Source organism: Mercenaria mercenaria, chromosome 7 (genome assembly GCF_021730395.1).
Source record: "Mercenaria mercenaria strain notata chromosome 7, MADL_Memer_1, whole genome shotgun sequence".
Taxonomy (NCBI): Eukaryota; Metazoa; Mollusca; class Bivalvia; order Venerida; family Veneridae; genus Mercenaria; species Mercenaria mercenaria.
This window is the reverse complement of record NC_069367.1, coordinates 70,610,703-70,626,280: the sequence shown is the minus strand read 5'-3', so window position 1 is coordinate 70,626,280 and position 15,578 is coordinate 70,610,703. Positions and strand designations below refer to the sequence as shown.

Here is a 15,578-nt window from a genome sequence, read left to right as displayed (position 1 = left end):
GTTCGATTAAAAATCCTTGAGATTTCAAACATTAGAATGAACCTTACTTCTTTTAATCCGCCTATTCAATTTATCCGTAAATATGATCGTTTTTTTTTTCGTGCATTTTGATACCAGTTGTCCGAAAGGGCAGGAATTTTACAAGAGGTTTTAAAAATGAGAAAATGAAAATTAAATAAAAAACATTTCAATTAATATAATCACAGCACGGATATTAAATCGATTACCAAAAAAAAAAATAAATAAAAAAATAAAACGATAAAAACAATGTGAACAATGTAAAAACTCGTTAGTCTTGCAGCTGAGCTCCAAACATTTAGATTTTATAAAAAAATTGTCAGTATAGTCAGTATACAATGCACGATTGTAAATCATACATGAGAGGAAATAAAAATGATTATTACATACCTAAAATTATTTTCCATTGGGTTTCAATGGACCGCGACCGTGCAATATTTTTCCATATCATGACGTAGAACGCTTTCATATCGGACTAGTCCCAATCCGTGACTCTAGTTACCTCCCCTGACGGTCCGTCCATTGCGGATCTCGTTTCTTTAGATTTTTGTTGCTATTGTGTGTTTGTTTTATTTGTAATTTATGCAACATTTTGTTTACTTTTACACTTTGATTAATCTGACCTATTAGATACTGACACGTAGTAATTTCGCGGAAAATATTAATGTGCATCAATTTGATTTGTTAATTGCGTTTTCGGAGATTTTTTTCCCGTATTTTTTCCTGTCTTTCGTGACAGAACTATAATTTAGATATAAATTAATCATTTGATAGTGGATATGTAATAAAAAGGCTTTCAACTTTGTATGTGGATATGTGCACTCGTTCTTTCGCGGACAATATTGCGCTCCTAAAGTCGCGCAATATTACCACTGCAGAACTCGTGCATATATCCACATACAAAGATAATAATCTATAATGATCATATCAACGTGATAATGACACTCTGTATGACTGTGTATAATGCCAAACTCTCATACAGCACAATATAATTTTAATATACTATTTTATAAGTAAAGCATCTGCGGATCCAGGATTTTTGGTTAGAGGGACACCAACATTAAAGAAGGGGTCACCCATTTCATGGGGGGGGGGGGGGGGGGAGTGGGGTAAGGGTAGGATAGGGTCACACCGAGTTTCAAGACCGACTTTCTTTGTAAAATGTAAGAACCAAAGGGGGAATTAACCCACAATGTCCCTCTGCCAGGCTCTGGTTCCGTGCATTTAAAGAATGGAGTTATCCCATACGGCTAACAGGAAAGTCTCTCATCATGATATCATAGATCTGAAATTGTCTGATACTTCGGAAGAATTTTCCGTCTTCTTAATACCATTTTATGTTTATAATTAAAACGCAATTGTCGTATTAAGTGTCCGACAGAAATAGATTGATTTTATTTGGATATGAAAATAAAATGTTCCACCAAATGATAATCGCGCGTAATTATTTATTTTTCAAGTAAAATGACTGTCATGCCATGTGCCTCCATCCAGATTTCAGTCTTTGATGCAGAGTATGTGGACAGAGTAGATGTTAAAAGAAAGAAGTTTCGGCATTCGTGATATCACATCTTCGGACGTTCAAAACTTCACTTCATACGACAAAAAGGCCCATCTGGTAAAATCGATACCGCCTGGGGACACAAATATGCCGTAGAAGTTAAAGTTTGAACAAAATCTCAAAGTTTCTCAAAATCAGCTGATAACTTCATACTTCCAGGTTCAATTCAATGTATTTAGTTAAAATCATTAGCCAAACAAAACTTCATTAATTTTATACCTATTGATAGTGTTTCGCATCATATTTAGTCTAATTATATATATTGATAATCAAATAACTTAATAAGCAGAAATCCCGAAACTAAGCTTTTTATTTCGCATAGTAATAAAGAGAAGTCTTAGGCTTACGTGATATTACATGGAAAACTTTAGTAGCAACGTGTGATATAGATATAATACACGCATATTGGTGACGTTTTACCCAAAATGTATATGAGAGACGTTGAAGGGGAAGGCGAAGTTTGAAATCTCAAACTCTCTACTGAAAGGAATTGTACGTCAACGAACCACATTCCTTTATTATACTATATAACTGAAAAATTATTCAAGGTATCAAGTTGACATTTGATTTCACACAACTATAGAGATCATTGGGAGGAAATGCAGCGTGCAGGAAGTATAACTCTTTCGACTGCCTGTACCAGTTTATACCAGTCCGACAAAGCTCTTGTTGATAATGAACTTTTTGGTTCGAGACGCTTTTACACAATATCTTCCGTTTGATGCAATAGGCGATTAGACAGACCGGGAAACTATTGTATCTGACATTCTAATCAAAAATGGTTTTATTGCATTTTCTTAAGCCTTTTATTGTTATGTAACTATAAAATTTAAAAGTTTTCAACAATTTCATGTTCTTTTTTAAATAATGAGAAAATAATGTATCTGCAACCACCAACCTTGTTGACCGCGAAACTATTGTATCTGTCTCCTTGCACATACAATAGTTTCCTGTTACGGTCTCAAGTTGAAAAAAAAGTTGTACGTGAAAATATGGTCTGTAAAACACAACAAGGAGAAAATTTGTTATTGTTTTTTAGGTTTTATGTGAAAATTAAAGAACTAAACTAAATAACAGTGTGTATTAACAATTTAACACAATGTGCTGTAGATACAATAGTTTCTCGGTAACTGCAAAGACACTGGTTATCTTTTTATAAAATGTTGTATCTGCAAACTTGCATGCTGTACATGGTCTGCCAAACCCCAGAGAAGGAGAAAACAATCATGGCTAAAGCATTAATGGCTATGGACTTAATCTTGTAATCTTGTTTTAAACAAATATGGAAGACGGAAGCAACCATGTGTCATTCTGTAATGTGACAAATAACTTATCTTGATGCTTTTTCCTGGCCTTTACTTTTGAAATGATGCATCACCAAAAAAGTTTCCTTTGTGACTCCTCCTTGAATTTGCTATTCTGTCACATGGGAGGGTTGTCTGCTTCAGAAAGGGCAAAGGCATGACAAATTTCATTTATCGCAGCTGCGTGCGGTCATATACTGCTTTCTGACTTTTATTTTACTGTCTGATATTATTTGAAATTTTAGTCTCAACATAAATATTAATAAAGTTTATTGAAGATTGAAGTTATTGTAATAAAACAATTTAAGAAAAGATTATCAAAGGAACAGATAAGCATTTTTATTATCCTTGACCATTAACACTGGCTTAAAGCATTGTTTAGTAACGTTCAAAATTTAACAAATACATTTTTACCAATTTATCAATGAAAATAGAAAGATAAAAAAAGATAAAAGATAATTCAATAAAATAATGAAAAAAAAATGGAAAAAATAATTCAAATGCAGGTAAAATACTGTATCTGTCTCTATTTTCACTGTTTATCTGTAATTTATGTTATTTATAAGTAAAAGCTTAAAGCAATATGAATTTTATAAATATTTCTTAATGAACATTGCGAATACAATAGCTTCATTGCGGATACAATAACTTTCCGATAACTTTTTAAATTCAGTAATTCATTTTGAGCTTGAAACTATTGTATCTGGCATGTTTTCTTCACTCTTTAAAAAATAAATTATTTGAATGCATTTTAAAAGCCAGTACATTATTTCTTATTCAAATTTATCTTGAGAATACACTGAGAATGGTAATACTAAGCTATTTCTTTCTCCTGTAAAATTTACAAAAATGTAGATACTCGTACTATAGTCCAGCCGGCATATAGAAAATCGGTGGTTCTACCTAGGTGCCCGCTCAAGATGACCTTATACCCGGATGTTATATGACTTATGAATGTGCGGGTAAAATAAAGTGCCTTTACACATTCATATGACTCGAATGTGGAGACCGATTACACACTGTCATCTTTTAAAGCGAGCTTGGGATCGAAGTTGCAATCTCTGGATGCAAAAAACTGTGTTTTATTTTATTGAACTAAGCAGGTGTGTTTACGTGATAAAACGTAAGTTCCAACACTAAATTTACTCGCCAGAATATATCTGTTCATATTCTTTTTCAAAAGTGTAATATTAAACAGGATGTTTGGAAAATGTGAAAATGTATACGCGTGTTATGTGTATAGTAGTCGCAACTTGACCTCGATGGTTGACCTTAGGCTGGTTATTCATATCGATTATTTCATTGTAGAAATAAGGGAGTGCCAACGGTAGCCACATATGTTTATATGGAATTAGTTTGTATACAATGCAGTATCAAAGTATGTATAGTTATATTTGATCAGTTAAAACTTTCCAATTTACACAAATTTCTATTTCTATTTCCTCGTGCAGCTTGTGTTTTTATGCAATGAGATGAATGGTCTTCCGTACATTCCTTTTCAATAATAGGTTTTGCCTCATTTTGCATTATAATACAAAGGTCATTCAACGCTTTCCAGGCCCTTTGTTCACAAAATAATTTTCGGTCTCAGCTGGCTTTTAAATTGAAATTTTGACAGCTAATTTTAATGGTACTTAATGTTTTAAATTTTAGCATTCAATTTTAATATCAATGACAAAGTTTCATTACCAAACTCAGCTGAGATTCAAAATGTTTTGAAAACAGAAATCCAGGATTTCAATCTTGGCGTGATCTCAGTCATCAAGATCAAGCCTGCCTTCATCATTTTTTAAAATCTGAGATATTTATTTTTAATTTTCAAACATGCTGATACATAACTAATTCAGGATGTTGTCGCTAAATAATGGTAATATATCGTATCTCGTTTCGATGGGGATGAACGATACATGTATGAGAACTTCTTCCTGCATGTTTAGATGAAATGTCAAACGAAACCATTCTTGAGATTTCATTAAAAAAATATTTTATGGACCATTCAACAATTATTAAAACTATTGAAAAACAATGACTTTTTCCCTAGAGAAGTCTACGACAACACAGTATTTATACTATGCAACAAAGAAAACGGATGTTCATTTTTATTCAGAATGTTTTTATTATTTTTTCACAATGATATTTTGTACTGCTTTTTTTTATCTTGTTGCTAGAAAAAAAAATCTAGGAATCGTATAAACGGACACAAAATGAAACCAAACTGTTTTAAAGGAATCGCCTTTATTTTCAAATCCATGTTTCAAGTGTCGCACAAGTCAAATGGTTTATCGCGGCCAGAAATTTATACAAACCGGACAGAAGTTGCGAAATTGTCATTTGTGCAGGAAAGAAGCGTTTACCATAATGTCCAGTACTGGACAGGTATAGTGACCATGCAAGGACACAGCCAATTTTCTCAGAGGGGGTCCGATCCCCTGCCCCCCCCCCCCTCCACCCTGGAAATTTTGAAATTTAGCTCTTCATTCTTTTGCATTCTGGGACAGTTTTATGGACTAACCTGTTAAATTTGGGAAAATGATAAAATCAAGCTTTCTTAAAGGTAAAATTCTTAGTTTCTTTCAGATAAATGATATGAATTATGCATACTTTACATGCAGTCCTAATGTTGCCTTTTTCGAAAAACATTTTCATTCCTTCTTGTCTTCTTTCCTTTTTTAAAGATTTTCCAGAGGGGGTCCGGACCCCCGGGCCCCCCCCCCCCCCCCCCACTCTGGATCCGTGCATGGTGACATATCATGCTTTCTGTTTATGCAGGTAAATTTGTGTTTGGTTAAATTTCAACAGAGCACAATTGTCTGAACTGTATAAACTCATTACTGTTTTTTCAGGCAAGGGTGGGAAAAAGTGGTAGACAATGAAAGCAGTAACATTTTTATTAAAAAAACAAATAAACAATGAGACAAACATTTCCAACATCTTCGGACGGATCAAAAATCCCATGTTAAACATACGATAAAGCCCGAAACGCGTGAAAATGTTCCGAATGTAAATTGGGTGAAGTAAGCGCTCTATGTATTGAGTTTAGATTATGTGTCTAGATTGATTAAACTGGGCGAGTCTACTTTCTTATTACTTGGGGATGAAAAAAAAAACGTGTTTTTTAAATGTTGCTCTTAAACAAGGGTGGCGGTTGAACTGCTAAAAGTACAACAACAGTTAATTCACAACAAATAGTAGGGGCCTCCGTGGCCGAGTGGTTAAGGTCGCTGACTTCAAATCACTTGCCCCTCATCGATGTGGGTTCGGGCCTCACTCGGGGCGTTGAATTCTTCATGTGAGGAAGCCATCCAGCTGGCTTACGGAAGGTCGGTGGTTCTACCCAGGTGCCCGCTCGTGATGAAATAATGCACGGAGGGGCACCTGGGGTCTTCCTTCACCATCAAAGCTGGAAGTCGCCATATGACCTGTCATGTGTCGGTGCGACGTTAAATCCAACCAAAAAGAAAACAAACAAAAAACAACAAATCGTACGGTATGTTTTATAATCAGTAGAAGCTAGTCGTATTTACGCTTATGAGACCTGTTTCACCTACAAGTAAAGAATTCACAGGTCCATCATGAAATATTTTCCCCAGCGCGCATATACTTGTCCTATACAATATCGGCCGCGATCAATTATGGTGCGGTCCGAGAAAATCCAAGATGGCCGCCAAAAATTAAAAACTTCCCTTTTTTATTTGATGTGGCTATTTTCAGTGTATTTAATAACTAACTTTTGATTTTGTTCTTGGTAATTATTTAAAACACATGTCTTAATACAAACATACCCTCTTTTCCATAATAATTTCAGCAATTTCGAATATTTCGGATTTTTAGTGAGAAAAAATAGCTAAAAATAGTTTGTCTTTTTTTTAATTTTCTTTTCCGTGTGTTATAGATTTTTAGTTTATAGGCAAAACGTCCATAAATGTTTGTTTTGCTATGGAAACACCGCACATGATAAGAAACTATGTGAACAGTTTACACCACACCTTGACAACATAGCAAAAGCCTTTCGCATAGTAACACGTCCCATAGACATGTTCACATTAGGTGTAGACAGGATGTGAGAAAACGTGATGTTCTCACTTCTCAGTGAGATATAATCCATATTCACGAAAAACAAACAACTATCCTCTATTTGGTTTGACATTTAACCATTCTCTATAAAACTTTAGTATGAAAACTCTACACCCTAACAAAAAGTATTCACTCGTTTTCTAAAAATACAACATTTATGCGTATTTTGTTAATTTTTACAAATAGGGATAGGAAGTAAATTGAATAAGATTATGTTTGGGTCATTTGATATTTTTGAAATTTTGTTATGTTAGTTACAACACTTTGGTCAAAAGGTACGCTTTTCAAAAATGTATTTACAGTAATTCCAAATATGTTGGATATTAGCAAACGGCGGTTAGCTATTTTGTTCATTATATGTAGTCTTGTGAACCTTAAACTTTATATTTTACAATACACTGCGTCTATAATTTGTAAACTGGATAGGGTCATAAAAATCTAGAACACAGAAGGGCAAACATACAAAGATGGGCCTATCATTTATTATACTTTTCAAGTGAAAATTTTCGACTTAATTAATTTTATTTACATTAGAAGAAACCACGGAAGGTCGGTGGTTCTAAAGTACCCACCCGTGCCTGAAATATTTTACGAAGGGTCAGCTGGTGCCGCCCTCCATCAAAGAAAGCTGAATTGTCGCCATATGACCTAAAGTTATGTCGGTGTGACTAACAACAAGCATAGAAATATTTACCTGAATTCTTTCCAGGAGTATTTCATTCTCTGCAACTGTATCTTGGATTACAATATTAATATCCTCGTATCTACCATTGTTTACAGAAATACTGAAAGCACCGGCAACAATTAAAGCTAAACAGCATGCAGTTCCAGTCATAGTCGACATATCTTATAAAGCTTCATGAACTGTTACACTAAGGTAATTTAAACTAAGTGTAGATTAATATTTTCTCTTCCTCTTCCTATTTATAAACTTTTGTCGTAATCCTTTGTTCTCTTAACAAAAAAAAAAAACAAACTGCGGTTTTCATTTGTTGAGGTTTAACTATCAGTCAGTACTTCAGGTTTTCCTGACTTATCAATTCAAATAAAAATATTTGATAATTCATTTTGTTTTATGCAGCGCAGCAGCAATACGTGACCGAAAAACACAAAAGAAGGTCAAGTTTAGAAGGATAAGACGCCAGATTTGGAGCAAGCGGGATATATTCAGGAGCTGCATTTTTAGTTCTCTTTAACTGTTAAATTTATCATTTAGTAGTTTATATTGAATGCGTAACACATACTTTTCAATGGCCATTGATAAAATTTACTTTAAATCTGGACTAAAATATCGATATATTTTATTTCGATCTCATCCATTTACATGCATTTAAAACACTATAAGCAGTAAAAACATATCACAAATGTAAATGGCCACCCTCTATGAGTTATCCGAGACTATAGATGATAATTCCTTATCTAATATCATTACATATAATTATGTATTATAAATACAACCACAGCAGTAAGAATATCACATCTGATCATAAAAGGCGCTTCTTGCCATCTAAATACGACTAAGTAATATGAGTGGGCAAATGAGATAGTGGACAGAGAAATGTGTCCAGATGTGATTAAGTTAGTGAGAGAGTGATTGAGAAAGTGATGAGTTGAGAGTGAACAAGTTAGACAGCAATTTGAGGGGTGTTTAAATGGGTGAATGAGCGCATACATTTGTGCGTGAGTGTGTGGGTGGATGAATTAGCAGTTTTGCATTTATAGAAATGACTCTTACACCTGTATTTACATTTATACAGGAAAGAGTAAAATATAGTTGCTATCTGTGTACTAGTAACAGCCATTGGAAAATAAAAATGAGACACTGAATTTGTATAATGGTACGACAGCAATGTGAGGGGTGGTTAAATGGGTGAATGAGTCAATCTGTAGTTTGCTTAGCAAACATACTTTACGGGTGTTATAAAGATAAGTCTTGCCAGATAAAAGAATACAAAGAACATTATCTACAGATAGATCTAAAATTACCTTTGACTATAGTTAAGTATTTCAATGTGAAAATGTCGCTATTTACTGGAAATCTAACATTATCTTTATTGATCCTTGCATCAGAAACATTATGACATTATGATCTGTAGTCTGATGACACCTCTTGAGTTCGTAAAAAGCACTTTAACTAAGGGTACTGTTAATTAGTTACGATATCATAAGGTTTGATATTTCACTTAATGACGTCATTATTGCCCTGTTTCACGTGTACCTGATCAATTGCTAAACAGCATGAAAAAAACTTCCTGTTGAAGTGAATGTATAGCCTTGCCAAATGTGTAATACATGTATCTACTTAAACGTTTATGTATCATTGGACTATAGAATTCATGTTTTATTGTAGGGTTTTATTGATCTTTTATAAGTTTTGCATTAGCTCGTTTGCATGATTTAAGTAGTATAGGCGTCGGTTTGCAGGCAAACAAACGGGCGCCATCTTGGATGACCTAGTTACTATAAATAGTAACTCATTTGCATATAAGAATTGAATTCACTGCACATACGCAGCGGCCATTTTGAATTTTATTTTTAGAATGACATCATCTTTCTATTTTAAGAATGACCTCACTCTGCTATTAATATCTCCCAGAAGTATATAGAGCTGACTTATATACCTATCTAGGGCGTGTTCGCGCACATTGAGGGTCAGGTGCTCAGCCATAGACAGGGAGATAACATGAAAACAAACTATATATCAATAATGTTTAATTAATAATCATATAGATTTATCTATAACGTAATATACATTGTATGGTAAACAAAGAACTTATTAATGATAAGCAAAATCTTTATTCCATTTAAACTAAAACATTAAGCTTTATTTAAGATAGCTACGTTAGAAGTAACGTTAACTGAAAATAAAGTATTACATTTTTGTCAACGATGTTTGCTCCTTGGCGTCCACTGACAAAATGACTCCAATCATAAGCGTATTATTGCTAAATGCGCATGCTCGGACCTGTTTTTACAATGACTTCATGAGCTAAATTTAGTTAAGATCATGAGTGAATCTAACGTGATCATGGTCACAATGTCTAGCGTGTGTTGACTTAAGACCGGATAGACGGACAATAAAAAGTAAACATGTCAAAGTTAATCCCTTTAAAGTCGCCACAATGTCTGGCTTGTATTTATTTAAGAGCGGATGCGCTAACAATAGCGTATTCAACTGTCAAATTTAATCCCTTTAAAGTCGCCGTAGTGTTTGGCTTGTATTGATTTAAGGCCGACGCAGTATAATGGATATTGATTTTATCAATAGAAGTATTGAGTTAAAGATTTAATCCTCTAACAAAGGTACTTTTTGCAACTTGTCCATTCTTTGATGGTTCAAGTTTGACTAGTTTAAACCAGTATTACTATTTTTAATCGGCCAATCAAAATCAATAGAAATGACCACTGTTACTAAAAAAATACCTCGAATGAAAAGTATATAATAGCGCATTCATCAAACAAAATCATTCTGACCTCAGAACTGAAATCATAGAAAATAGTTCGGGAGTATTCGAGAATATGATGAATTCCTTCGCTGCTGACCTAAAGGAAGTGTGTCCAGTACATCACAAAGTATGGATTTATGAAGCGCATTTCAGTAAAGTGCATCTTGGGATTTCCACAGACACTTTTGTAGAATTATTAACAGCCTATATAAGAAACAGGACGAATTTAAATGTAGACTTCTCCATCATTCACACTGATGATCCATACAGGGACACATAGGACAGTTTGCCTGGCGGTCATTATTTGATAGACATCGAGTGTGCTTTACGCGACTTTCTGGAAGCAAAAGGGTGTCTCTTTATTAAGTACAAGGACATAACAAAAACGAGAATTGAATTTGATGAATTTCTCCACATGGATGTACATGCTCCGAAACTACATGAGCAAATATCATCCGAAAATAGAACTCAAGTGGTGCGAACATAGCTTGCAACCAAATTCCTATTGCCCCTGTAACATCAGTACGGAACCTGAAGGACCCGAAAATATCCACATAGATGTACTTACTATGCTCTGTGATCATCATGCAAACAGAAATTGGTAGATTTAAAAGCGTGTCAGACTTGAATTCGTTGCTGATTTGTGTTGATCAAAATGTGTATGAAAGACAGACTAAAGAAACAGTTTTATAAAGAATAAATGATGGATGTGTTACCATCGGATCTCTGTAGAAAAATATTTTCCGACTGTGTAGAAAGACCCTACATACCGTTATATTACATGTTGGACTATGAGCCGTACAGAATGGTTCTTAGTAAAATAACAGCACAAAATTTTCCCCAAGAAGACACAAAACAGTGGTTAAAGCCAAAGAGCACTTTTATATCTTTTAAAGACACTTTGATCGACATGATTCGTTTTCATAAGATGAATTTGAGTATTGAGGCGATCAGTGAAAGTATCTGGATGACTTATATTCCTGAAAACGAGGAAATAGCGCTTTATGTCAACGATGCGATACGAGGTGGTGGCCAAGAATTTCAATACGATTGGTTTCCAGTCCAAGAGAAAGATAATAAACATAATCTTATTTTACTTACGAAATCTGTAGATATTATTGATGCAATTCTTCATTTAGAACTGCTAGAGACGCTTATTGCGAAGCATGATATCAATTTGTGAAACGATGTTGAAGAAATAAAATAAATAAAAGAATATGTTGTTTTATTTGTGTACACCATCACACCTACTAACGCTTCATCTTTTCTTTCAAATCAAATTCAAACGTATAGGTTATAAATAACAAATGCATATTGTTCTTTCAATCTTTTATTGCTAAAGCTTGTATCACTAATACAGGTAACATGTATCAACTAAAATAAGACAAAATAAAGTCATCATTCAACTTCTTGCAATACACATCAAACAGTTTTAAAATGTCCTTCATTTTTCGTCCAGAACATCGGTTCATAATGTAATATACGCAATACAGCCCGCATATGTTTGAATCTGTATCCTGTATTTGACTGAAATTCATCCAATAACGTTTCTTTAACACTTGCTCAAAATGAACTTTGTAGTGCTCTGGTCTATTACCTAGTGAATCGAAAAATTCGTCGAGTCCCATTTTTGGAAAATAAAAGGCCACTCAATGTTTTCCTGATCCCTGACTCGTGTCTGTATTTGAAATGACGTATTGTCCCCTACGTATCTGAAGTTGGTCCGCCGCGCATATTGTCACAGGGTACTCTTTTAACATTTCCTCGAGCTCGTAGTTATTCATTTTAAAATGTATAGGTGTTCCAATCGATAGTATCTTGGGTCATATTTTTGCGATATTTCTTACGTCGTGGGGTGTCTAAATCACGACTCAAAGGTGTGTCCATTTTATCCCTATGTCGCTTCAGATCACTATGCTTTTGTGACCGTCTTATTTCCGACCTAGCAATATCAACCGCTTGGACTACGGGTGTCACAAATTTTACTACGGGGAGATCTTCACCTTTTTTGTTCTTGTGCTTCTCTTTCTTGTTTCTCTTTTAGTTCAGCCATTTTTCTAAGATGAACACCGCTACCCACGATGTAACGGCCCATATGATCAGGATACACATATCCGTCCCTCAAGTCTTTGAAGTGTTGTATCCATTTTTCCGGGTCCGGTTTATCCGGTACCCATTTTTCTTGTTTATAATCGTATACCTTTATAGAACCCATTTTGGCATGATGAAATGTAAAGCACGCCAATCCTTCTTACAGCGTTCATTCATCATCATCCGATTCTTGATCGTCATCACTTTCTTTATTATCATCCATTGAATATTCTTCTTTGCTTTTATGATCGGGCCACAACTCATCAAATAGGTCTTTTCTAAGGGCAATGGCTTGCCGAACAGATTCTTTGACAGTCATGCCGTGCTGACTTCTTAGGTTTTTAGCCGACTGTAGAATCTGCTGCTGAGTAGGGTCGTTTTGTAGCTCATAAAAGTCAATTAGAAATCGGGCATAATTTTGTCTCAGTCTCTTTCTTAATTGAGGCAATTCATCATTAGCAGTGCAACCGTACGCTTCTTTAAAAGAGAGCCCTTGTTCTGTATAGTTGTTAACTTTAGCTTTAAATTGTTCTTTAATAGATTGTCTGAGAGGATCCTGAAAACGCTTATCCCATATCTCACGGCGTGATCGCTCTTCTATAACCTCAACTTTTCTGCGTTTACCTGGAGGTCCCTTGATCAAAGATCGTTTCTTTACAAAAGTATCATTATTTCTATTTTCTGTTTCATCATCACTATCATCATCATCATGGTCATCAGAATATTCCTCCTCATCTTTAACCTTGTCATCATTTTTATCAGAAAAGTATCCTTCACCATTGAAATAGTCTTCTTGTTTATATTCATCATCTGTTCGTTTTCTCTTTTCTGGAGTGGTTGCCTCAAAAATGTTTTCACGTAAACGGTGTTGTTCTGGGGTGCTCGATTTTAAGTCTATTACTAAATAACCGTGAGGTCTTGATGTCGCTCGTTCAAACCGTTTCATAAAGATGTTACTAGACAAAGGATATATTCTTCTTGCCAATGTAGCCACTTGCTCTCTATCAATAGGATTATTAAATAGCACCAGATACTGCGTATTCAAAGCGATATCTCTGCAGGCTTTACCTTGAGGAAACAAATTTTGGGTGAGATATACGACAGATATGTTCCTGTGGTGACTGCCCTTGGTAAAGATATCAGCAATTCTTTGATCGCATTTAGCTTCAGTCATCAAGTCGTCAAAGACCAACAGGTTCCTTTGACTAACATTTATATATTGGGAATCATTCAAGTAGTCTGGAATACCTTGTACAAATTCGACACCGGGGATTTCACGCTGAAGTTCATCATACAATGGTTGCCATTGTCCAAAACACCATATGATACGCTGAGGCTGAGGTCTTACAAGATTTGATGATAGCAGTTTTCTTGTCCATTCAGTTTTTCCACTACCACTTGGTCCTGAAACGACCATAGAAAATGGATGTTGAAACGTCGTCTCTCTTGAGATGTCCCATGTTTGTAATGGCGGTGAAAAACTGTCAGTGGCTTCGTCATTTCCGTGGACATAACGTTGATGTCTCCGCATGTTGTCAATCCAGGAGAAAGACTGATGGCACACAGGACACTGATGCATTTGTGAAACCGATGTAAGTATCTTTTATCAAAAAGACGCTGCTTTATACTGTTTGCCATTCTTACGCTTTCTTGGGGCAGAGGAGAAGGAAGAGGAGGAGGAGGAGGAGGGGAGGAGCAGGAGGAGGTGCGGAGGAGGAGGAGGAGTTGAGGAGGAGGAGGAGGAGGAGTGGAGGAGGAGGAGTGGAGGAGGAGGAGGAGGATGAGGAGAGGAGGAGGAGAAGGAGGAGGAGTGGAGGAGGAGGAGGAGGAGGAGGAGAGGAGGAGGAGATGGAGGAGGAGTGGAGGAGGAGGAGGAGGAGGAGTGGAGGAGGAGGAGGAGGAGTGGAGGAGGAGGAGTGGAGGAGGAGCAGGAGGATGAGGAGAGGAGGAGGAGAAGGAGGAGGAGTGGAGGAGGAGGAGGAGGAGGAGGAGAGGAGGAGGAGAAGGAGGAGGAGTGGAGGAGGAGGAGGAGGAGGAGTGGAGGAGGAGGAGGAGGAGATGGAGGAGGAGGAGGAGTGGAGGAGGAGGAGGAGGAGGTGTTGAGGAGGAGTTGTTGGTATGACAAGTTTTAACATGTAAGCTAGCCTTTCTTTGAGAATTAACCAATCAGAATGCGTCTTATCGTTAGCCAGTCAGAGTATTGCTATAAGTTATACTGACTAATCAGAGCGTTGCTTTGGCTCTATTTTACTTTACCCTGTGAATTCGCTCATTGTCATTTTTGATCTCAAAGTGTATGGAACAGGTAAGCTTACTTTGACGCATTTTACGCGTGAGTGACCCCATATTCTTTAAGTGCAAGCAATGAAATAGTACTAGTCAAAACCTTTCGTAGGATACCAAACACGGGTATAGTCGGTTGAGTAATAAAGGAGAAAATCGATATTTTACGCATGAATGATTTCATTTCCGGTTGTATGTTACCAACACTTAGTTCTCGTCAAGCGTTTTGGTCTGACACCAAGATCATTAAAATCGGTCCACAAATAGAGGAGAAATTACATTTTGAAAATGTTGGTTGCGAAATTTGAATTTACCGCTCAAAAGGTGACGTCACTTTAATCTTTAAACGCCAATATCTTGAGAACGGATCTAGATAGAGGTTAATATCTATACATTTTCTGAACCTATGCGACGAGATCTTTCTAATGCTATCTGTTTCAAGAGTTTATTGCAAAGTTTAAGAAAGAAGGTTTAAAAATCGCCGTTACGTCATAACGCGTTAACGGTTGAAAATCGAATCGAGAATGGGGGATGTAAATGAAAGATTTTTATGAATTCTATCACATGAAATTAACATCTCAGAATTGATAAATAGAAAGTGTGTCACGAAATGGGGAAAACTGATTGTTCAATGTTAACTGTATTTCTGTTCATTGAAACTCTTGACGATTTCTTGAATGGTCGAAATAGGCTTTCTAGAACCTATCTGTACTTAAGACAGTATCCTAAAGGACTATAAAAGTTTTATAACACAAAATACTCGTTTCTATAAGTTTCTCCTAAAAGTCATAAAATTGACCG

At 35.7% G+C, this 15,578-nt stretch overlaps 1 protein-coding gene across 1 annotated transcript in view; it reads right to left on the bottom strand.

Annotated features, from left to right (window-relative positions):
- Positions 1-7,889, bottom strand: part of LOC128558649 (calcium-activated chloride channel regulator 4-like) — a 50,773-nt gene extending 42,884 nt beyond the window's left edge. The window contains exon 1 of the mRNA XM_053548636.1: positions 7,652-7,889. Coding sequence (XP_053404611.1) covers positions 7,652-7,801 — 150 coding nt within the window. The 5' untranslated portion in view covers positions 7,802-7,889. The remainder of the gene's footprint in view (positions 1-7,651) is intronic.
- Between the last annotated feature and the right edge of the window lie 7,689 nt (positions 7,890-15,578).